General features: G+C 52.5%; 1 protein-coding gene across 1 annotated transcript in view; it reads right to left on the bottom strand.

Moving 5' to 3' along the window:
• col12a1b (collagen, type XII, alpha 1b) overlaps nt 1-23,036 on the bottom strand; it is a 112,887-nt gene that overhangs the window by 15,532 nt on the left and 74,319 nt on the right. Inside the window, 18 exon segments of the mRNA XM_079754169.1 lie at nt 2,330-2,346; nt 2,349-2,438; nt 3,031-3,173; nt 4,968-5,106; nt 5,318-5,356; nt 5,451-5,615; nt 6,610-6,753; nt 7,881-8,004; nt 8,459-8,598; nt 9,499-9,573; nt 10,294-10,446; nt 11,984-12,100; nt 13,831-13,980; nt 14,620-14,739; nt 15,817-15,946; nt 19,171-19,313; nt 19,959-20,088; nt 22,689-22,831. Of these exon segments, the coding sequence (XP_079610295.1) occupies nt 2,330-2,346; nt 2,349-2,438; nt 3,031-3,173; nt 4,968-5,106; nt 5,318-5,356; nt 5,451-5,615; nt 6,610-6,753; nt 7,881-8,004; nt 8,459-8,598; nt 9,499-9,573; nt 10,294-10,446; nt 11,984-12,100; nt 13,831-13,980; nt 14,620-14,739; nt 15,817-15,946; nt 19,171-19,313; nt 19,959-20,088; nt 22,689-22,831 (2,162 nt within the window).

Consider the following 23,036-nt stretch of genomic DNA (forward strand, 5'->3'; position numbering starts at 1 on the left):
CGTAGCTCAGCTGACGGAGCAGACGGACGTAGCTCCGCTGTGTCAGCCCCCTCTGCTCCTCAGGGAGCCTCAGGTTACATCACCGCTGCCCCCAGCGCCTTCCCCGTGGGGGCTCAGCAGAACGGGTCCATCGTATACATCTCTGTCTGTATAGGTATGTCTGTCTGTGTGTCTGTCTGTGCACCTGTGAAGTCTGTCTGTCTTCTGTGTGTCTGGCTGACATTTGTAGCTCACAACCTCACCTTCAGCCTGTCTGTTTCAATACGTCTGTCTGTCTGTCTGTCTGGCTGGCTGGCTGTCTGGCTGGCTGTCTGTCTGTTAGCCTTGCCGTCTGTCTCCCTGTGTTTGCATTTGGTTTCCACAGTGAAGCTCTGGTGGATCAGCGGCTCAGAGAGACGCTCACCACAGCCCACCCCCCAGCATAAACAACAGCTAGTCCTCATCTGTGGTCAGCTACCAGAGACTGGAGGAACCTACACAGCCAAGGAGAGGGAGGGAGGGAGAGGTAGAGAGAGAGAGAGAGAGAGAGAGAGAGGTAGGAGAGAGAGAGAGGGAGAGAGAGAGGTAGGAGAGAGAGAGAGGTAGGAGAGAGAGAGAGGGGAGAGAGAGAGGGAGAGAGAGAGAGGTAGGAGAGAGAGAGAGGGAGAGAGAGAGGTAGGAGAGAGAGAGAGGTAGGAGAGAGAGAGAGAGAGAGAGGTAGGAGAGAGAGAGAGGGAGAGAGAGAGGTAGGAGAGAGAGAGAGAGAGGAGAGAGAGAGAGGTAGGAGGGAGAGAGAGAGGTAGGAGAGAGAGAGAGAGGGAGAGAGAGAGAGAGACAGACAGACAGACAGAGACAGAAAGAGGTAGGTAGGAGAGAGAGAGACGAGGGGGAGGAAGAGGGAGGAGAGAGAGAGAGAGGTAGGAGAGAGAGAAAGAGGGAGAGAGAGAGACAGACAGACAGACAGACACAGAAAGAGAGGTAGGTAGGAGAGAGAGAGACGAGGGGGAGGAAGAGGGAGGCTGGCCATGCGCAGCCTCTCTGATGTAATTGTTTAATAGCTATAGCAGTGACCCAATGTTTTCCAGCCTCCCTTGCCAGTGGGCCACAGAGATGTATTTAGTAATGAACGACCCTCCATTGAAGACAGACCTTCGTATAGATCCCGCAGAACATAACTTCTGGTCCAACGCTAGACCTCGCTGTGAAATGAGCTGTTCTTCAGGATCCTGGAGCCTGCGTCAGCCCATAAAGGCCTGGAATGTCCTCTCCAAGCAGGGGAGGACGATCACTGGCGGCTGATGCCAGAAGCCATTCATGTCTGCCTCCTTGAAAATACCCATCCAAGCTTTTTATCGGCACCGGTCAAACCGCTCCGATCCCCGCCACCAGACGGCTAACATCTTAACTCATCCTATAAACGGGGCTATCACCATAGTTTTGAGAGTACAAACAACAGCGTGTTGGCGGGTTTCGGACTTCAACGGGTCCCTGAAGTCATTGAACACATGATAACTCGCAGCGGGATGAGACGGGAAAACACACAAACCCGGCTGCAGTTTCATAGCTTTTCCGTCTGACAGAAGCACTCACCGCAGCCCAATCCTGTCCGTTTTGTAAGCAGGTTCAGCTAGGGTCGCTACCCAAGCTATGAGGAGCTTGAGAGAAGTGCTTGCTCAGAAGTGCCAACTTTAAAGTACTAGTTAAGTAGAGCTGTCTAAAGAAGGGTTGGCTAATAAGAGTGCAGGTTGGCAGATGACTGATAGCTACACCCCCGTTAATGAGAGGGCCTGCAGTATGTAATCAATAGGCGACATTGGCGATCACTCATGAGGCATTGAGGTCGAGGCTCGTGTCTCAGATACTCTATTTTTCCTATCGTCGTCGGGACATCTGCTGGGGTGAGACTGACACATGTACATAGCTGTGTGAGTGGCTTGTGTCCTGTAATACACAGCACATGTATGAATACCAGGCATTTCCCAGTATCTGTACAACCTCGCCTCGGCCAGCGAGTACAAAGGAGGGAGCTCCTGATTGATGGGACACGTCTCTGCTTGCCAGAGCTCGGAAATATTCCATAATTCATCGATTCAACGGGAAAAAATGCATTGCATGCGTTTCTCTACCTGCTCCCCGCGATACTGTAAAGGAGAAGGAGGAGAATGAGGAGCAGAAAGCCTGCTCCTCATTCCTGCCAGGCAGACTCTTGGCAGGAGATCAGCTCTGAAATGTGAAATGACGTGTGTACATTCTGACTGCTCTGATGATCGCGCTAGCATGGTGTGTGTGTGTGTGGGGGGGGGGGGGGGGGGGGTCGGAAGATGGCCTTCAGGGCGCTCTGATTGGTTACCTTATGGAAACTCCCGGGAAGATTGACTTGATTGGGGCGCTGTCGAAGACGACCCTCTGGATCTCACCTCTCTCGTCCGTGTTGTAAAACGACACGGTTTGGGCGGTGGCTGGAGAGAGAGAGAGAGAGAGAGAGAGAGAGAGAGAGAGAGAGAGACGAGAGAGAGAGAGAGAAAGAGAGAGAGAGAGAGAGAGGGAGAGAGAGAGAGAGAGAGAGACAGAGAGAGAGAGAGAGAGAGAGTTTAAATCAAAGAAATATCATAATGGGATAAGGGATCGATTCTAGGGCGGAAAATCAAACCTAGTGAGAGGCTAACTAGCAAGCCAAAAGATGTAATGACATAGGTTTATGCAGGTGTTAAACATTAGTTATGGTTAGCTGGGCCTATGGGGTAGTGATGGGGTTATAAAGGGCGTGGTTATGGTTAGCTAGGACTAGGTAGTGATGGTATTATAAAGGTGGTACTTGTGGTTAGGACTATTGGGGTAGTGATGGTGCTATAAAGGTGGTGGTTATGGTTAGACTACGGTGGTAGTGAGGTAGTTATAGAGGTGGTGGTTATGGTTAGGCTATGAGGGTAGGGATGGTGCTATAAAGGTGGTGGTTATAGTCAGGACTATGGGGGGAGTGACAGTGTTTTAAAGGTGGTGTTAATGGTTTGGCTATGGGTTTAGCGAAGGTGTTTTAAAGGCGGTGCTTACGGTCGATGGTGACTCCGGTCTCAGGCTTGTGGTCCTTGCTGGAGACCTGCCAGATGTCGAAGGCCTGGGTCGGGGAGTCGGGGAGCAGGCGGAACATTAGCAGGATGGTGTAGGAGTGGGGGAGTCCGTCGGGGTGGATCTCCCTGTCCGACACACAACCACGCTTATATCAGCCCGCTGGGTGACCAAAACCACCCATTATGACAAGGAATTAGAAATGATCTTCCTTTAGTTAACCAATATCTAACCAGGAGTGTTCATTGAGAACGTAATCCCCTTAACAACAAGGGCCTGGCCAGGAGGCCGGCAACAACACAATAAAAATACTATAAAACTGGATAAAAGGAATTTAAAGGAATATTGTGCTAGAAAATGAAGCGCAGAAAGTAGAAGCAGAAGAAGGTCAGACGGTTTGATGTGGTCGTGCCGTACGAACAACCCCACAGAAAAACAACCTACTGAACCAAGTCTGGGACACAGCTCTGGTGCCTCTGCCAAGACCAAAACGCTGGAGAACAAAGACGGGCGAGGAAACGAGTCGAATCAGAGGCAGACGGGATCTTCCAGCTTCAGGCACGGTGTCAAGTATTAACCACCATAGAATAAAGTTACCAGATGACACGGCAGCATCAGCAGCACGCATGCGGTCCACACAGGCCTCATCAGAACTTGGCGTTAAACGTTGTTGTGGTTCCTTTCTTCCCTGTCTTTGACGCGTTCTGCTTATGTAAGAAGCTAGGTGCTAGCTATTCCGCAGAGAGAGAGACTCGGGCTAAACACGTAAGCCTCGATCATTAGCGACGGACACCTCGTAGGACGCCATTGTTTATATTAAAAAGGTCCTGGCTGCCGACGACGATGCCGTGTATCCTCAGACGCCCCTTGTCCTCTTCAATACCAGCGTAGAGTCACACCTCCTGGTGCGACGGCCCATGACTCACGGACACACCGCCTCTCGCCACCAAACACTAATATGGAATGCATAAACAGGGGTTCTGGGACGCACCCGGCAGGACAGATCGTAAACAAGCGTCTGGCAGCCGGATCCATCTGGTTTTTGGCGGTGTTGTCGTGACAGTTTGGACAGTTGTTTACAACGACGCAATGGTTGCCGTTACGTTGAGAATGCGGACAGCACCGTTCGCTAATCTTCCTCTGGAGAAACCGCCGCTGACGTCAGCCAAAATGGCGGGGGTGAGGGTATTGTTGGTCAGGAACTTCGCAAGCAGGTGGGGGACCAGCGAGTCCGGTCATAAAATGTCTATGCGTGTTTGTGTGTGTCTGTGTGTTTAAGGGTCGCCCCCGTTGGGTTCAGCCATCTGAGGGAACTTAACAGCATCATAAATCTATTTGACCTGCTTTCGGGGGTCAGAGTTTAAAAACACTTTCCCTGAACATTGCTGGGCAAGACCCGTCCTGTCGTGTCCATAGACACTCCAGGTTCCATGCTGCCGCAGTGCTCTGGGGCAGTGCTAGCCACCCGCTAGCTCTCACCCCTGGGCTTCGTTGCATAACATGGGGCTGCGGTGTTAGCATCGTGGTGCTGCTACCTGGTGGTTCTATTGTTGTTTTTAGGGGCTTAGGGTGGGCATTTGGGTTCAAGTCCAGAAGCAGATGATAGCGGGGCGGGTATCTTGCTCAAGGATGGGGCACCTGAGGTATGGAACCCAGTACCTTCTCTCTGGGAGTCTTAGCGAGACTACCCTGGCCCTTGCATGTGTGTGTATGTGTGAGAGGCTAGGATTTGCGCAGCATTAATGCAACATGTGGGTAAATGTTCTAAAGCTCAGGAATGCTTCTAGGATTTTGGGATATATCATCTGAATGATGAGGAAGACAGAAATCTTGAGTTTGGGGTTGTTAGTGGGGCGGGGGGGGGGGGGGGGGGGGGGGGGGTGGAGTGGTCTAGTCCAGATGCGGGGGCGGGTCAGACTCACGTGGACGGCTGGCTCAGGAAGGCGTTCTTGTGGAGGCGGTAGGCGGTGTAGCTGTTGAAGGAGCCGGGCTCCATGGACACCCCCCTGATGGAGCTGTAGGTCTTCTCCGTCAGGTTGAAGGCCTCCAGCATCCGGAAGCCTGGGGGCATGGGGAGACAGGAAGTGATGTCAGACTCAAACAGGTCGTGAGGTCGGACCGATCGGCGTACTCGTGACGCCAACAGCGGAGGTTTCTTTGCATGCCAAAAATACCGGATCATAACATTACGGTGGGTAGGAAGAGCATTTCAATCAACAGGCTCGACTGTAAAGCAAATCAATAATCGATTAAGAATCGGCCGTGGGCTTACCGGGTGAGGTGAATCCATTGAGGAAGATTAGGGGACACGCTGCAAGAGAGGATATGGGAAAAACATGAGCATCATGCTGATCAAACCATGAGCGTGATTTGCGACACGCTACGGCGAAGCCACGCTAGCTCACAGGAGGTGGCGGTCTCGCAGATGAAGGTGACGAGGTTCTCCCTGATGGTCTCGAAGTCGTCGAAGCCGTCCACCACGAAGATGTGCCTCTCGCTGGGCTTACTGCCGATGCTCTGCAGCTCGCCGAAGTCCACGTCGGCCACGCCCACCACGAACACCGTGTAGCCTGGAGAGAGAGGAGGAGGAGGAGGAGAAGGAGGAGGAGGAGGAGAGAGAGGGGGGAGAGGAGGAGAGAGAGGGAGAGGAGGTGGTGGAGAGGAGGACGAGGAGGGAGAGGGGGAGAGGAGAGAGGGAGAGGGGGAGAGGAGAGAGAGGAAGAGGAAAGAGAGGGAGAGGAGGGAGAGGAGAGGAGGACGAGGAGGGAGAGGGGGAGCAGAGAGGAGGGAGAGGAGAGAGAGGGAGAGGAGGAGGAAGATAAGAGAGAGAGGAGAGAGGGGAGGGAGAAGAAAGATAGGAAAGAGAGGAGGGAGAGGACATGGAGGAATAGGAGAGGAGAGAGGAGGAGGAGGAGGAGGAGGAGGAGGAGGAGAGAGAAGAAGAGGAGGGATAGGAGGAAGAGGAGAAAGTGGAGAGGAGGGAGAGGAGGGAGAGGAGGAAGCGAAGGAAACACAGGCAACCTCAGAGACGGAAACACTTTGCACTGTATCCACTTTACAGATCTCTGCACGGATGTATCCCCCCCCCGGACACACACCCAACACTAGGAGGAATCTCTGTAGGCCGTAGGAGACTCCAGCCTACACATGGTCTCACTCAAGACATGTATCAGCGTGCCGGGGGGGGGGGAACGGGGGGGGGTCTAGAGGAGGAGACGGCTGTAGGAGGTTCAGACGGTCTTCTCTACAAGGCTGCAGACTCGATCAATCAGCAGCTCTCCACCGGAGTGCTCCTGAGCAGGGCAGCCCGGAGCTGTCTGCCTGCGTTGGCGCCGTCGCCCAGCCCTATGGTTTCCAGAAGGGCCATCCCTCCTCTCAGAGGTCTCCTCCTCTAGGGTTTCTCTCCCCGCTCCTCCACTCCATCTGGGTCTCTGAAGGTACGCCTTTGAAGCGTCTACAGGCAGTGATTTGTACCAAAGGTTGGGCAAACAGGGACATCAGGGGTTCCTACGTAGACCATGGACCATGGACCCAGGCGGCGTGAGGCCATTGACCCCGACTCACCCGCGTGCTGCAGCCGCTGTGCGCCCTTCTTCACCTCGTCCTGCGAGCGGCCGTCCGTCACCGTCACCACAATCTTCGGGACGTTCCTCCTCATGCCGTTGGCCACGCTGAAGGCCTTCTCGTAGGTGTGCGACAGGGCCACACCTGTCGGAGAACACAGGAGAACATCAGAGAACTGTGGACAACCCCTGGGTGAACCTCAGTCTGGTAGAGAACCTCAGTCTGGTAGAGAACCTCAGAGTCTGGTAGAGAACCTCAGAGTCTGGTAGAGAACCTCAGAGTCTGATACAGAACCTCAGAGTCTGGTAGAGAACCTCAGAGTCTGATACAGAACCTCAGAGTCTGGTAGAGAACCTCAGAGTCTGGTAGAGAACCTCAGAGTCTGATACAGAACCTCAGAGTCTGGTAGAGAACCTCAGAGTCTGATACAGAACCTCAGAGTCTGGTAGAGAACCTCAGAGTCTGGTAGAGAACCTCAGAGTCTGGTAGAGAACCTCAGAGTCTGATACAGAACCTCAGAGTCTGGTAGAGAACCTCAGAGTCTGGTAGAGAACCTCAGAGTCTGGTAGAGAACCTCAGAGTCTGATACAGAACCTCAGAGTCTGGTAGAGAACCTCAGAGTCTGGTAGAGAACCTCAGAGTCTGGTAGAGAACCTCAGAGTCTGGTAGAGAACCTCAGAGTCTGGTAGAGAACCTCAGAGTCTGATACAGAACCTCAGAGTCTGGTAGAGAACCTCAGAGTCTGGTAGAGAACCTCAGAGTCTGGTAGAGAACCTCAGAGTCTGGTAGAGAACCTCAGTCTGGTAGAGAACCTCAGAGTGTGATGGAGAACATCTCTCTGTCTGATAAATTCCTATAGAGCGATGGGCAACGTACAAAGCTTTTGGAATCCACCCAAGCAGTATAAATGATGGATGCAGTGTATTCTTTCTGATGGTTATGCAATAGCCCTTCTGGCTATGGTTGTTACAAACTACACATGCCAGGCCCTTACTCCACATATCAATTGACTTAGAAAGAAAAAGCCTTTTGACTTTTGCAAATATATACTCTATCGGTATTCTCCTGGTAAATACTGCAGGATGTGCCCTAAATGTCCACTCCTAGGTCCTTATTCAGCTGGCAGTCATCTTGGTTCTAATATTCGCTGGGTGGCGGGAACCAAATGCTGAATACCGCATTCCGAGATGGCCAGTAGGTGAGGCAGGCCCAGGAGAAGGATGAAAGTGAAAGTGAAAGTGAGGAGGACGGTGAATTAGGCGCGGCCCCACCTGTTTTGGTGTTCCCTCCTCGGTAGGGGAGCAGCTTATAGGCCGACAGCACGGTGCCCTTGTCCTGGTAGGCGTCGAGCCTGAACTCGGTCTTGGCGCTGTCGCTGTACTGCACGAAGGACACCTGCCGACCAAGAGACACCACGGCCACGTTAGCAATGAGTCGGCTAGCGCCATGCTAACCAGCTACCATCATATCCAGAAGTTAGCATTACAGGTCAGGTCCATTTGTAAGGATTTGAATCACAGTCTCAAGTTAAAGGGATCAAGGGGTCCTGTGGCACTTAATGTTCTTGCACCTAAAAAGAGTACTTAGCATTCTGTAGCATCTTATCCTAGCTATCTTTGTAGCATACAGGGAATGGGTTAACCTAGCGATTGTTACTGCTTGGCACTTGGTTCTGTGAACATCCTTACTATACCCACAGAGATATATTGTTGTTTCTCTTTCTCCTGACAAATGTACTTTTTGTAAATCCCTTTGGATTAAAGCGTCTGCTAAACCCCCTAGATGTAGATGAGAATGTGGTGGATTGCCAAAGGGTTCCGAGGTAACACGCGGCGTTCTTACTACCAACCTGGATCCCGGACGGCCCGATGATGTCGAAGGCGCCGGTCAGGTTGGAGACGAATCCGATGACCTTCCTGAAGCTGTCCTCGCCGATGCTCCAGGAGCCGTCGATCAGGAACACCACGTCGGCCTTGGCCCCTTTGCACACTGAAAACGGGAATAATAACAAACAGGCGGCGCTCAGGCGGTGCGGATACCATCCGTCTTCTGAGGGCACCAGCCCCAGTACCAGCGGAGAGGGTGGCGGCGGCCGCCAGGAGTAATGACTGGTTGGAGTCTGGACCGCAGAACGAGGCCTCAAAGGCAGAGCGGCTGAGCGGCTGAGCGGAGGGTGTGGGGGGGGTGACGTGATGGGTCTCCGCACTATAATTATCAATTTAACTGATCAAAAAAACAAGAAACATTTGGTGGCCAGAAGGCCTGAAAGTGAGCTATCTTTAATCGCTTTCTCTCCCGCCGTAATCAATGGGCCAAAAGAAACTGGGATTAATGTGAGCCTGATGTGTCGGAGAGAACTCTCGCAGCGTCGATACTCCCTCCTTCTCGACATTCATAATAAGGTTTGTTTTATGTAATACTCGAACTCGGGTGAACCGGGACCCAGGGAGCTGTCCCTGGGTCGGTTTCAACACCCTGCCTGTTGTGTCTCCACGGGAGTCGGCCCAGCCTGGACCGGGGGCGGTCTACACATGTGGTCCGCGTTAGACCGGCCCGCAGACGGCCCGACCGGGGGAGGTTTGCGTGCTAAACGTGGAGCCGTTTACGTCTCCGTGCGATGTGCAGCCAGAAGCGCCTCAGCTGATGTTCCCTCGGTCCGATGAAGAAAATAAGGGCATCCATCAATTATTCGGTTATTTTCTCCTTTAAATACGCTGGTAGCGAACTCGTACGTTAACCGAATCGAATTATTGCGGCCCGTGATGCACGATCCAAATGAGGGAACGGACCAGACGCCTTCGGTTACCGCGGCGACACATCCAGCCGAGGAACAGAGGAACCGAGGCACACAGGGCACACAAAAAGCAGCAAAGGATTGTGGGTACTCACCTGCCCATGCCGGGGGTATGGTCGGGGGAGGAGGGGGCGTGGGGGGTTGTGTAGGCACCGGGGTCGGTTTTACAACTGGACCAAACAGAAACAGAAAAGGGAGTTTACAAACGCAGAAGATATCCAGTATGAGTGTGAAGCAGCGGGCGGTATGGTTAGTAAATGAGACGCCTCGGTTCAGATGCATGTCCTATAGGAGCAGGGAGGGGTTATGAAGGGGTGAGTATAGGTAGGGTTATGAAGGGGTGAGTACAGGGAGGGTTATGAAGGGGTGAGTACAGGGAGGGTTATGAAGGGGTGAGTCCAGGGAGGGTTATGAAGGGGTGAGTATAGGTAGGGGTTATGAAGGGGTGAGTATAGGTAGGGGTTATGAAGGGGTGAGTATAGGTAGGGGCTATGAAGGGGTGAGTATAGGTAGGGGTTATGAAGGGGTGAGTATAGGTAGGGGTTATGAAGGGGTGAGTATAGGTAGGGGTTATGAAGGGGTGAGTACAGGGAGGGTTATGAAGGGGTGAGTATAGGTAGGGGTTATGAAGGGGTGAGTATAGGCAGGGTTATGAAGGGGTGAGTACAGGGAGGGGTTATGAAGGGTTGAGTACATGGGGGTTAGGGCATGTTGCTCTAAGGGGAGACTGGAACTCGGGGATCGACCCCAGAACCTCCGAGCAGTCAAACCCTCTAACCACTAGGGTCTAGACCATCAGGCCCTACGACGTTGTGGGTGTAACCCCAGCTCTCTGAGGCAGAGCTGGGACCGGAGGGCCGTCCGTCCCTCCGTCCCGACCGGAGACTCACGTGTCCTCTCCTTGCCGCTGACGCCAGGCCCCTCCAGGTTGGGGGTCTGCACGAACACGGTGGCGGTGTAGAGGGCGTCCTGGGAGAGACCCTCGAAGCAGTAGCGGGGCTGTCCGGCGGGGAAGGTGATCTCCTGCTTCCCCTGGTTGAACGCTGCGGAGCACCCGGACACCAGCGTTACCATGGAGTCAGTACACAGAGGAAAGGTAACCAGGGACACAAAACACAAAGAGACACAGACCAGGGACACATCACAGGCATGTGTCCCAGGACCCCTCAATACTTTGTGCCGTAAAATACATTTTGGTTGTGCAGCAATACATCCTCAGGAAAGTACGACAAAAAAGTTGAAAGTTCAAAATGTTTCAAGGTACATTCATCAAGTCAGGAATCCTGTCTTCGATTGCCTTACTGCCGAATGTCACAGACATGGCATGTAGGCGCGTGTGTGTCCTTTGAGAACCCACTTCGGTCCCGACCCAGTTTAAAAAGCACTGCTACAGACCCTCCCGTCCGTTGCCTAGCAACGCTTCATGCCGCGGCCAATCGTGTCCTAACGCACCGTGACCTTCGACGCCGATGTACCGACACCAGCGCTGGGATGCCTGGTCCCGAACCGGGAAGGGCTCCGGTATTCACGCTCTAAGCAGTGCCACAAACAAGCGAGTGTTTGCTGTCGATACCGCTGTCATGGCGACCAGCCGAGTCCTGTTTATCGTTGGGTTCCTGTCTCGTCGGAGAGGCCTCGGTTCACTCCGGTCGATTCACCCCAAACAACCTGCAGGCCGTGGATTAAAATACCCTCTAACGTCAACATCCCACGCTCAAGCCCACTTAGGAACCGGGGAACCTTTCAGGGAGAAAACCCACAGTGTAAACCCTGGGTCGGGTCCAGACCGGGGCACGGCTCGACGGAGGAGGCGTCGCCACGGCGACCACGGACGCACAGCGACAGCAGTGTCGATCGGCCAGGCGGTGAGTCCTCGACGCCATCGGCGCGCAGGCTCTGCTGCATTCAAGGCTCCAAATGAGTGGAGATCTGCTCTTCTCTCTGCTTCGCCCCCCAGCGCCCCCCTACCTCCCTTGGACCGGGGTCTTCACTCCGAGCCCGGGAACAAACATTTGACTTATTGGTTGAATCCGGAGCGTGGCCTGGGGTCTCTGAGACCCCCAGGTGGGGCGCCCCGGGATTCTCTGGTCCTCAGGGTCCTCCGGGGTGAGGGAGCGTCTAACCGCCCCCCCGGCCTGTGGTCCGCCCCAGGGCTCCAGAGTCTTCATAACTCCCACGTCTCCTCCTCTCTCCTTCTGTTGTTTCCTCATTTCAGGCATTCGTCAAGAAGACGACACGAACCAGATGGGGATTCTAAGTATTCTCACACCCCCTCCTACAACCCTTCAGACACACACTTCTCTCACACACTCCACACACACACACTCCCCAACACACAAACCCCTCACACACTTCCAACAGACACTCCTCTCACACACACTCCCCTCACACTCCTCTCCTAACTCTGCCCTCTCACACGCTCCCCTCACCAGAAACAACACGACAGACCCGTCACGCTGTGACCCACGGTGGGGGGGCCGTATGGGCCGACGTGAACACAGCATGGAGGTCGACCATCGCCGCAGGGAGGGGGGAGGGGGGAGGGGGGAGGGGGGAGGGGGGTGGGGGGGTGGGACTCACAGTCGACGGGCGCCACCATGACGCGGTAGTAGGTGGCGGCGCGGTGGGCCGTCCACTTGATGCAGTATTTGTCGTGTCCGATGAACTCGGTCTCAAGGCCCGTCACGTTCAGGTACACTGGGGAGGAGAGGGGTTAGAGAGGGGTTAGAGAGGGGTTAGAGAGGGGTTAGAGAGGGGTTAGAGAGGGGTTAGAGAGGGGTTAGAGAGGGGTTAGAGAGGGGTTAGAGAGGGGTTAGAGAGGGTTAGAGAGGGGTTAGAGAGGGGTTAGAGAGGGGTTAGAGAGGGGTTAGAGAGGGGTTAGAGAGGGTTAGAGAGGGGTTAGAGGGTACACTGGGGAGGAGAGGGGTTAGAGAGGGGTTAGAGAGGGGTTAGAGAGGGGTTAGAGAGGGGTTAGAGAGGGGTTAGAGGGGGGTTAGAGAGTACACTGGGGAGGAGAGGGGTTAGAGAGGGGTTAGAGAGGGGTTAGAGGGTACACTGGGGAGGAGAGGGGTTAGAGAGGGGTTAGAGAGGGGTTAGAGAGGGGTTAGAGAGGGGTTAGAGGGTACACTGGGGAGGAGAGGGGTTAGAGAGGGGTTAGAGAGGGGTTAGAGAGGGGTTAGAGAGGGGTTAGAGAGGGGTTAGAGGGGGGTTAGAGAGGGGTTAGAGGGGGGTTAGAGAGGGGTTAGAGAGGGGTTAGAGGGTACACTGGGGAGGAGAGGGGTTAGAGAGGGGTTAGAGAGGGGTCAGAGAGGGGTTAGAGAGGGGTTAGAGAGGGCTTAGAGGGGGGTTAGAGAGGGGTTAGAGAGGGGTTAGAGGGGGGTTAGAGAGGGGTTAGAGAGGGGTTAGAGAGGGGTTAGAGAGGGGTTAGAGGGGGGTTAGAGAGGGGTTAGAGAGGGGTTAGAGAGGGGTTAGAGGGGGGTTAGAGAGGGGTTAGAGAGGGGTTAGAGGGGGGTTAGAGAGGGGTTAGAGAGGGGTTAGAGAGGGGTTAGAGAGGGGTTAGAGAGGGGTTAGAGGGGGGTTAGAGAGGGGTTAGAGAGGGGTTAGAGGGGGGTTAGAGAGGGGTTAGAGAGGGGTTAGAGAGGGGTTAAAGAGGGGTTAGAGAGGGGTTAGAGAGGGGTTAAAGAGGGGTTAGAGAGGGGTTAGAGAGGGGTTAGAGAGGGGTTAAAGAGGGGTTAGAGAGGGGTTAGAGAGGGGTTAGAGGGGGGTTAGAGGGGGGTTAGAGAGGGGTTAGAGAGGGGTTAGAGAGGGGTTAGAGGGGGGTTAGAGAGGGGTTAGAGAGGGGTTAGAGGGGGGTTAGAGAGGGGTTAGAGAGGGGTTAGAGAGGGGTTAGAGAGGGGTTAGAGAGGGGTTAGAGGGGGGTTAGAGAGGGGTTAGAGGGGGGTTAGAGAGGGGTTAGAGAGGGGTTAAAGAGGGGTTAGAGAGGGGTTAGAGAGGGGTTAGAGAGGGGTTAGAGAGGGGTTAGAGGGGGGTTAGAGAGGGGTTAAAGAGGGGTTAGAGGGGGGTTAGAGAGGGGTTAGAGGGGGGTTAGAGAGGGGTTAGAGGGGGGTTAGAGGGGGGTTAAAGAGGGGTTAGAGAGGGGTTAGAGAGGGGTTAGAGAGGGGTTAGAGGGGGGTTAGAGAGGGGTTAGAGAGGGGTTAGAGGGGGGTTAAAGAGGGGTTAGAGAGGGGTTAGAGAGGGGTTAGAGAGGGGTTAGAGAGGGGTTAGAGGGGGGTTAGAGGGTACACTGAGGAGGAGAGGGGTGACAGGAGGGTCACTAGGGCGACGAGGGTTGCTATTGGGATGCATACGTGCGACCATGGTTACAAGAGTGTCACAAGGGGGACATGTGTGTTGCCGAGGTGAGCTGTGTTGTTTCCGTGGGGACTTACGCGTGGTGCCCTGGCCCTCCAGCGCCTGGCTGGTGCCCCCGCCGTACTGGGCGAACACCTTCACGTCGTAGGTGGTCCCCGTCTGCAGGTTGTGGGGAGAGAAGGACGTGACGTCCCCCACGAACACCTCCCTGGAGTCCTGGGGCCGACCTGGGGCCGGGGGATGGAGAGACCTGGAGGTTAGGCTACTGGACCGGAGGGGCGGAGTGAGAGTGTGTGTGTCTGTGAGTGAGCGTGTGTGTGTGTGTGTGTGTGTGTGTGTGTGTGTGTGTGTCTGTGTGTCTGTCCTTCTGTGAGTGAGTGAGTGTGCGTCTGTGAGTGAGCGCGCGCGCGTGTGTGTGTGTGTGTGTGTGTGTGTGTGTGTGTGTGTGTGTGTGTATGCGTGCGTGCGTGCCTGTGTGTCTGTCTGTCAGTGTGTGCATGTGTACTTTTGTTTGTGTGTGTGTGTCTGTCGGTGTGTAAGTGAGTGTGTGTGTGCATTTGCGCTTATGGGCTTGTGTGTGCGTGTGCGCTTGTGTGTGTGTGTGTGTGTGTGTGTGTGTGTGTGTGTGTGTGTATGCGTGCGTGCGTGCCTGTGTGTCTGTCTGTCAGTGTGTGCATGTGTACTTTTGTTTGTGTGTGTGTGTCTGTCGGTGTGTTAGTGAGTGTGTGTGTGCATTTGCGCTTATGGGCTTGTGTGTGCGTGTGCGCTTGTGTGTGTGTGTGTGTGTGTGTGTGTGTGTGTGCGTGCGTGCGTGCGTGCGTGCGTGCGTGCGTGCGTGCGTGTGTGTGCGTGCGTGCGGTTCCCACCTGTGGGGGCGTAGACCAGTTTGTACCCCAGCACGGGGGACGGCACGGGGTCCCAGGCTACCCGGAAGCGGGTGTACCACTCGTCAGACACTCGCAGGTTCCTGGGCTCCACCAGACCCACTGTCACCACGGCAACGGGCGGAGAACAACGCGTCAACAACCTCAACGAGACCCTCTTACAAAATGGCCGCCACGGCGGGCGCCGCGCTGTACCGTGTCATTAAGAGTGTCACATAAGGACGACGTTTTTCAGCTCTAAGGAGGTAAATAATGCGGTGGAAGCTTCTCTCTTTCTTTGCTTCCTCTCACCTCTCACTAAGTTTCCTAAATTGCGTTTCTTTTTTGTGATTGCCTCTCTGAAATTCTAAACTCTAAAATTGTAAAGTTGAACTTTCATACAACAACACCAATCACCGATGCTAAATTAAATAGCTTCTAAACTCTATGTTCTCCGTGCAGGGTTCCTGGTGTTCCCTGTTCTCCTGACCTGCGCGTCTGTACTCCTCCTGTAAGTTCTGTGTTGTGTGTTCTACGTTCTATATTCTATGTTATCCATGCAGGGTTCCTGAGGTTCTATGATCTGTGTTCTCCTGACCTGCACGTCTGTACTCCTCCTGTACGTTCTATGTTGTGTGTTCTATGTTTTGTGTTCTATGTTCCCTGTTCTCCTGACCTGTGCGTCTGTACCCCCCCTGTACGTTCTATGCTGTGTGTTCTATGTTTTGCGTTCTATGTTGTGTGTTCTATGTTCCCTGTTCTCCTGACCTGTGCGTCCGTACTCCCCCTGTACGTTCTATGTTGTGTGTTCTATGTTGTGTGTTCTATGTTCCCTGTTCTCCTGACCTGTGCGTCCGTACTCCCCCTGTACGTTCTATGTTGTGTGTTCTATGTTGTGTGTTCTATGTTCCCTGTTCTCCTGACCTGTGCGTCCGTACTCCCCCTGTACGTTCTATGTTGTGTGTTCTATGTTGGGTGTTCTATGTTCCCTGTTCTCCTGACCTGTGCGTCCGTACCCCCCCTGTACGTTCTATGTTGTGTGTTCTATGTTGTGTGTTCTATGTTCCCTGTTCTCCTGACCTGTGCGTCCGTACTCCCCCTGTACGTTCTATGTTGTGTGTTCTATGTTGTGTGTTCTATGTTGTGTGTTCTATGTTGTGCGTTCTATGTTGTGTGTTCTATGTTCCCTGTTCTCCTGACCTGTGCGTCCGTTCCCGTTGAGCGATCCCCCCGGCCCCTCATTGTAGACGGCCTCCACTGTGATGTTGTAGGGCGTGTCCGGGAACAGGTTCTGCAGCAGCGCGTTGTTCCTGTTGCCGGGGACGATGGCCTGGGTTCACACACACACACACACACACAGACACACAGATGCACGCACACACACACACACACAAAAACACGTGCGCAGACACATGCACACACACACACACACACACACAGACAGATGCAGACACACACACATAGACACATGCACGCACACACAAACACGCGCGCAGATACATGCACACACACACACACACACACACAGACAGACGCAGACACACAGATGCACGCATACACACACACACACACACAAAAACACGTGCGCAGACACATGCACACACACACACACACAGACGCAGAAACACACACACACACACATGCATGCACACATACAGATGCACGCACACACACACACACACACACACACACAGACACACACACACACACAGACACATGCACAAATACACGTACACACACAAACAGACGCACACACCAACACAGATACACACACACACATACATGCATGCAAGCACACAGATGGATGGATGCACACACACACAGATGCATGCAAGCACACACACACGCACATGCAAACACACACCCACACACAGATGCATGCACGCACACACAAACACAGGCATGCAGGCACACACACACACACACACACACACACACACACACACACACACTGTGGTTGTTGGTTCCTATGAGGGAGAACGCCTCACTAGCTACGATGACCTGAACCACATTAAACATAATAACACATAACTGCTGCCACACGTTGCACCTGTGTGTCCATCTCTGGAACCAAACCCGGGGCTAAAGCAGACTTTATGAGGGCTCGGGCGGGGGTGTGGCGTCATAACGCAGCAGGACTTTACTGCTGAGCTCAGAGACCTCGCAGAGCCTCAGACATTCCTTGTTGGAAGTCGTTGGGTACGTCCGGTTTCATGGCCGTGTTTCCTTGATCCCTGAATCCCTCGGGGCTCCAGGCTACAGGCTCCAGGCTCTACGGCGTCTCCCTTGAACCGGGTCAGGACCAGGCCTCGCCCCACCCCTGACCCCCAGATGAAGCCCCCCCAACCCAGACCCCAGCCCCGTGCCGGCGGACGTCGTACCAGACACAGCTAGCTCGTAGCAGGTGCTTTGATGAGGCTAAAGGGCTACGATGGGAACCAGCTGCGCCGCCGCCGCCTCTTTGCGAGGCCTCCAGATCGTGTTATTTACGGCCGTTAATAATGGGATTAAAGACTGAGCATAAGAGTCTGTCCAACGAGCCTTTAATTAGTCAGCTCATCAGCCATTTTGTTCTTCTGGTGAGCCAAAGATATGCCAGTTCTTTGCTTTTTAAACAGAGTGTTGGGGAGTGTAATGCTTTCTTCCCCATTTTTACTGTTTAGTTGTAGAGTTTGTTGTTCAAATCAAGATGATTTAAGGTGACGTTCCGGTCCACAGGTCTCCAGCCCAAACATCTCCAGGACTCTGTAGGTTTCCTGGAGACGTTTCCTCCAGCGGGTCATGGTTCTAATTAACGGAGCTTTCTAGCCGCCTTGTGAAGAGGCCAAGTACCTTTGTTCGTTAATGCTTTAATTATCTGTTAGGGTCAGAACTGTCAGAACTGAAATACATCTTCTAAGCTCTGTGAAGCCTAAACGTCTGATAAGGGAAAGTCTCAAACAACAAACAACTACAGAAGCACTTAACTGATCACAGCCGGACTTAGGGGGATAAATATTTGTCAAAATACTCCTCTAGTCTAAAGTTAACATTAGTCTTTAAACACTAACTCCTCTAGACTAAAGTTAATCTAAACCACACTAGACTAACACTAGTGTAACACCTCTAGATTAATACTAGTCTGAACTCCTCTAGACTAAACTCCTCAAGAATAAGGTTATACTAACCTCCTCTAGAATAATACTAGTCTTACTCCTCTAGACTAACACCAGTCTAAACTCCTCTAGTCTAACTCCATCTAGACTACTGTTAGTCTAACCTCCTCTAGTCTAACCTCCTCTAAACTAACACCATTCTAAACTCCTCTAGACTAACACTAGTCGAACCTCCTCTAGTCTAATCTCCTCTAAACTAACACCATTCTAAACTCCTCTAGACTAACACCATTCTAACCTCCTCTAGACTAACACTAGTCTAACCTCCTCTAGACTAACACTAGTCTAACCTCCTCTAGAATAACACTAGTCTAACCTCCTCTAGACTAACATAAGCCTAACCTCCTCTAGACTAACACTAGTCTAACCTCCTCTAGACTAACACTAGTCTAACCTCCTCTAGACTAACACTAGTCTAACCTCCTCTAGACTAACATTAGCCTAACCTCCTCTTAACTAACACCATTCTAACCTCCTCTAGACTAACACTAGTCTAACCTCCTCTAGACTAACACTAGTCTAACCTCCTCTAGACTAACACCAGTCTAACCTCCTCTAGACTAACACCAGTCTAACCTCCTCTAGACTAACACTAGTCTAACCTCCTCTAGACTAAAACTAGTCTAACCTCCTCTAGACTAACACTAGTCTAACCTCCTCTTAACTAACACCATTCTAACCTCCTCTAGACTAACACTAGTCTAACCTCCTCTAGACTAACACTAGTCTAACCTCCTCTTAACTAACACCATTCTAACCTCCTCTAGACTAACACTAGTCTAACCTCCTCTAGACTAACACTAGTCTAACCTCCTCTTAACTAACACCATTCTAACCTCCTCTAGACTAACACTAATCTAACCTCCTCTTAACTAACACCATTCTAACCTCCTCTAGACTAACACTAGTCTAACCTCCTCTTAACTAACACCATTCTAACCTCCTCTAGACTAACACTAGTCTAACCTCCTCTAGACTAACACTAGTCTAACCTCCTCTAGACTAACACTAGTCTAACCTCCTCTAGACTAACACTAGTCTAACCTCCTCTAGACTAACACCAGTCTAACCTCCTCTAGACTAACACTAGTCTAACCTCCTCTAGACTAACACTAGTCTAACCTCCTCTAGACTAACACTAGTCTAACCTCCTCTTAACTAACACCATTCTAACCTCCTCTAGACTAACACTAATCTAACCTCCTCTTAACTAACACCATTCTAACCTCCTCTAGACTAACACTAGTCTAACCTCCTCTTAACTAACACCATTCTAACCTCCTCTAGACTAACACTAGTCTAACCTCCTCTAGACTAACACTAGTCTAACCTCCTCTAGACTAACACTAGTCTAACCTCCTCTAGCTTAAGGTCAGGGTCCGGGGTCCGGGGGACTTACGAACTCGGTGATGGGGTCCCCGGTCAGGGGGGCGTAGGAGATCTTGTACTGGCTGACGGGGCCCTCGGCGTGGTCCCAGCCGATGGTCAGGGTGTTGGTGGTGGCGTCGAACACGCGCATGTTCCTGGGGCCCGCGCGGGGCACTGCAACACAAGGGGCCTCTGTCAGCAGGACGCCCCACCCGTCAACAGCAGAGGCTGGGAGGGGTGGGGGAGCTATGCTCTGGGGGCAACAGGGTGGGGTACTAGGGTGCAGCAGCATGTTTGTCTGATACATCCGCAGAAGAAGGAGATTCAGTCCAAACAAGAGGAAGAAGATTTGATAAATCTTTTGTTTCTCTTTCTTCTGACAAATGTGCTTATGTGAGTCGCTTTGGATGAAAGCGTCTGGTAAACGCCCTTAATGTTAGCTGTAAATGTCACTCTGTGAGGTCGTTTGAGGAACAGATTTGTCTGCACTGCTGACTGTGAGACTGAAACATAACAGCTGACCGCTACTCCCACCCACACCGACCCCCCATCTGGCACAGGGTGACGGCTTGAAGTCCAGTCACTCAAATGAATGAAGACGCCGTGTTTAAACCACACACATGGGAAACACTGAACTTTCACACAACACAACACAACAAAACACAGGTCATGTGACCTATGACATCATGTCGTCTTTAACAGCAAAGTGTAAACCTGTTTAAAAAATGTTTAAACCACACTTATGTGAAAGGAAAACTTTCGCACGACACGACACAGGTCACATGACCTGTGACCTCACGGCGGGGGGCGGGGCCTCACGTGTCTTCCCGTTGGCTGTGGTGCCGGGGCCGACTCCGTCTGCGTACAGCGGCACCACCTCCACACTGTAGGGCGTGTCCGCCAGCAGGCCGTCCAGCAGGGCGGTGGGGGTCCCCCCCGGGGTCAACAGCTAGGGAGACATGGCAGGGTCAAAGGGCAACAGGAGACACATCAGGGTCAAAGGTTAGCGGGAGAAAAAGCAGGGTCAAAGGTTAATAGGAAACACAGCAGGGTCAAAGGTTAACAGGAGACACAGCAGGGTCAAAGGTTAACAGGAGACTTCACAGGGTCAAAGGTTAATAGGAGACACAGCAGGGTCAAAGGTAAACACCTGTTCAGAGTTCATCTCGACTCTGCATAGAAACCAATGCACAGCCACCATTGAATGTTGTACGTCCTGGCACTTGTACATTGCACTTATTCAAGGTACTTAATTGTGTAGCATCTACAGTAGCTGCTATCGCTGATTTACACAGGGAATGGGTTAGCCTAGCGATTGTAATACTTGCATTTGGTTCTATGAACGTCTTTACTGTACCGACAGCGATATATTGTTTCACTTCTTATGACAAATGTACTTATTGTAACAAATGCACTTATTGTAAGTCGCTTTGGATAAAAGCGTCTGCTAAATGCCCTAAATGTAAATGTAAATGTAAACAGGAGACACAGCAGGGTCAAAGGTAAACAGGAGACACAGCAGGGTCAAAGGTTAACAGGACACACAGCGGGTTCAAAGGTCAAAAGGAAGAAGGGTCAGGACGTGGCACCTGGACGTAGGGTCATCATGGGTGTGTGTGAGTGAGTGAGGTAGTTTGTGTGTGTGTGTGTGTGTGTGTGTGTGTGTGTGTGTGTGTGTGTGTGTGTGTGTGTGTGTGTGTGTGTGTGTGTGTGAATGTCTGTGTCTGCGGTGTGCTGAGTCTATAACTGTGTGAGTGTGTCTGCGTTTGTATTCTTATTTATCTGGGAAAGTGTGAGTGTGTGTCTAACTACCTGTTTGTGTTGTTTGTGTCTTTCTGTGTATGTGTGTGTGTGTATATGTGTGTGTGTAGTTTGTACTGCTTCTCTATCTCTGTACATTTCTGTGTGAAGTGTGAAGTGTGTATCTCTCTGTGTCTATGTCTGTGTGTATCTGACCTCTGACCCTGGTGATACATCACACTCTGGTCTGGCAGCATTAACTTACACAATGACCTCATACCCCTTGACCTCATACTCCCCTTCCTCCCTCCATCCTTCCCCATCCTGATAAATAGGTGGAGGAGCTACGTCTGGCCTGTCATCGCCCCGCGCCCCATTTGCCCCCCTTCTCACAGCTGGAGGTCCTCAGATGACCCCCCCCGGAGGAAAGATGGTGCCCAATGCTCTAAGCAAAGCGTTGTTGAGGTAGGGCCTCGATGCTCACAAAGAGTCTCAAAGAAAGTGTTTGATTTTGATGGAGGTCCCAGGTGTAGGAGATTAGCGCTGACAACCTCCGCCGAGACGAGGAGTCACACAAAGCCTTCTGACACCCCCCCCCCCCCCCCCCCCCCCCCCGACCCGGGACCAGGTGATAGAGTCTCTCAATCCTCCGTGCACAAAGACACAAAGGCTCTGCCAGTTTAAAACAAAACAAACTGCCGGGGATTAAAGAGCCGGCAGTACCGGTTCGTCATCGTACAAACCGGTACGAACCGCCTGAGACCGGACAGTAAACAGACCGGGAAGGGTAGAAACCGGAACGAACCGGTACGAATCACCTCAGACCGGCCAGATAACAGAACAGGACGCGTACAAACCGGAGCGAACCGGTATGAACCAGTATGAACCGCATCAGATTGGCCAGATAACAGACCGGGACAGGTACAAACCAGTACAAACCGTAACAAACCGGTATGAACCGCATCAGACTGGCCAGATAACAGACCAGGATGGGTAAAAAACGGTACAAACAGGTACAAACTGCCTCAGACAAGGGCGGGTACAAACCGGTACGAACCGGTGCAAACCGGCCCCGCTATACTTTCCAGGCGGTCAGGAGACGCACATCTGGCCGGACAGACGTCCTTCCTGGGCTGTGAGTCATAAGTATATATACAGTAATATATACAGTAATATATACAGTAATATATATATATATCCAGTAGTTAGTGTCGTCTGTGTTGACGTAAGCGTGTGTTTGATCTGGCTAGCAGCGCCGGCGGCGTAATCAATGCTAATCAAGAGCAACAACAAGCAGATGATTCAAGCGTTGGGAACCTTCATGTAATTACAGACCAATCTGTCTGAGGACCTTCTGGAACACAGGGAGGCTCGCCGCTAGAGACACATCCAAAACAATGAGAGGCCGTGTCAGCCCCGAGACCAGAACCACAGCTGTGTGGTTCTCCTCGGAACCAGGACCCAGGAGGACCCAGGAGGACCTAGGGGGAGCTAGGGGGACCCAGGAGGACCCAGGAGGACCCAGGAGGACTCAGGTCCATGGCCCCAGGACCCAGCCCTCACTCAGAGAGAGGGCTGGGTGGGGGGAGAGAGAGAGAGAGAGAGAGAGAGAGAGAGAGAGAGAGAGAGAGAGAGAGAGGGGGGAGAGATCACAAGTTCAAATAATCTCTGCCCACCCTCAGGCCATCTACTGTCACTAATGACAGCTTGTTGTTTAACAGCAGAGAGAGAGAGAGAGAGAGACACAGACAGACAGACAGATAGACAGACAGACAGACAGACAGACAGACAGAAGGGGGGGGGGCTCACCGAGGCGGCAGGCTTGGATCCGTCCAGGGGGGTGTAGGTGACGCGGTACTGCTGCACCTGGCCGCTGGCGGGCTCCCAGCGGGCGTTCAGGCTGCTGGGGGTGGGGTGGTACACCTGCAGGTTCCTGGGGGCCGTCCGCGGCACTGCCAAGGTCAACGGCACCGGGACAAGGTCAAACAGAGCAGGGTGGAGGGGGTAGAGGAGCAGGAGGAGGTGGAGGAAAAAACAAACGTCAGCGCCACTTCAGATCCAGTGAACAGGAGACATCTTGTCTTCTTTATATTTTATATTCAAACTAATTCCCCTGTAAACAGTTTATACAAAACTGAAAACTAAATCGGATGTAAA

This window comes from Pollachius pollachius (genome assembly GCF_949987615.1).
Source record: "Pollachius pollachius genome assembly, chromosome: 16".
In the NCBI taxonomy this organism is placed as follows: Eukaryota; Metazoa; Chordata; class Actinopteri; order Gadiformes; family Gadidae; genus Pollachius; species Pollachius pollachius.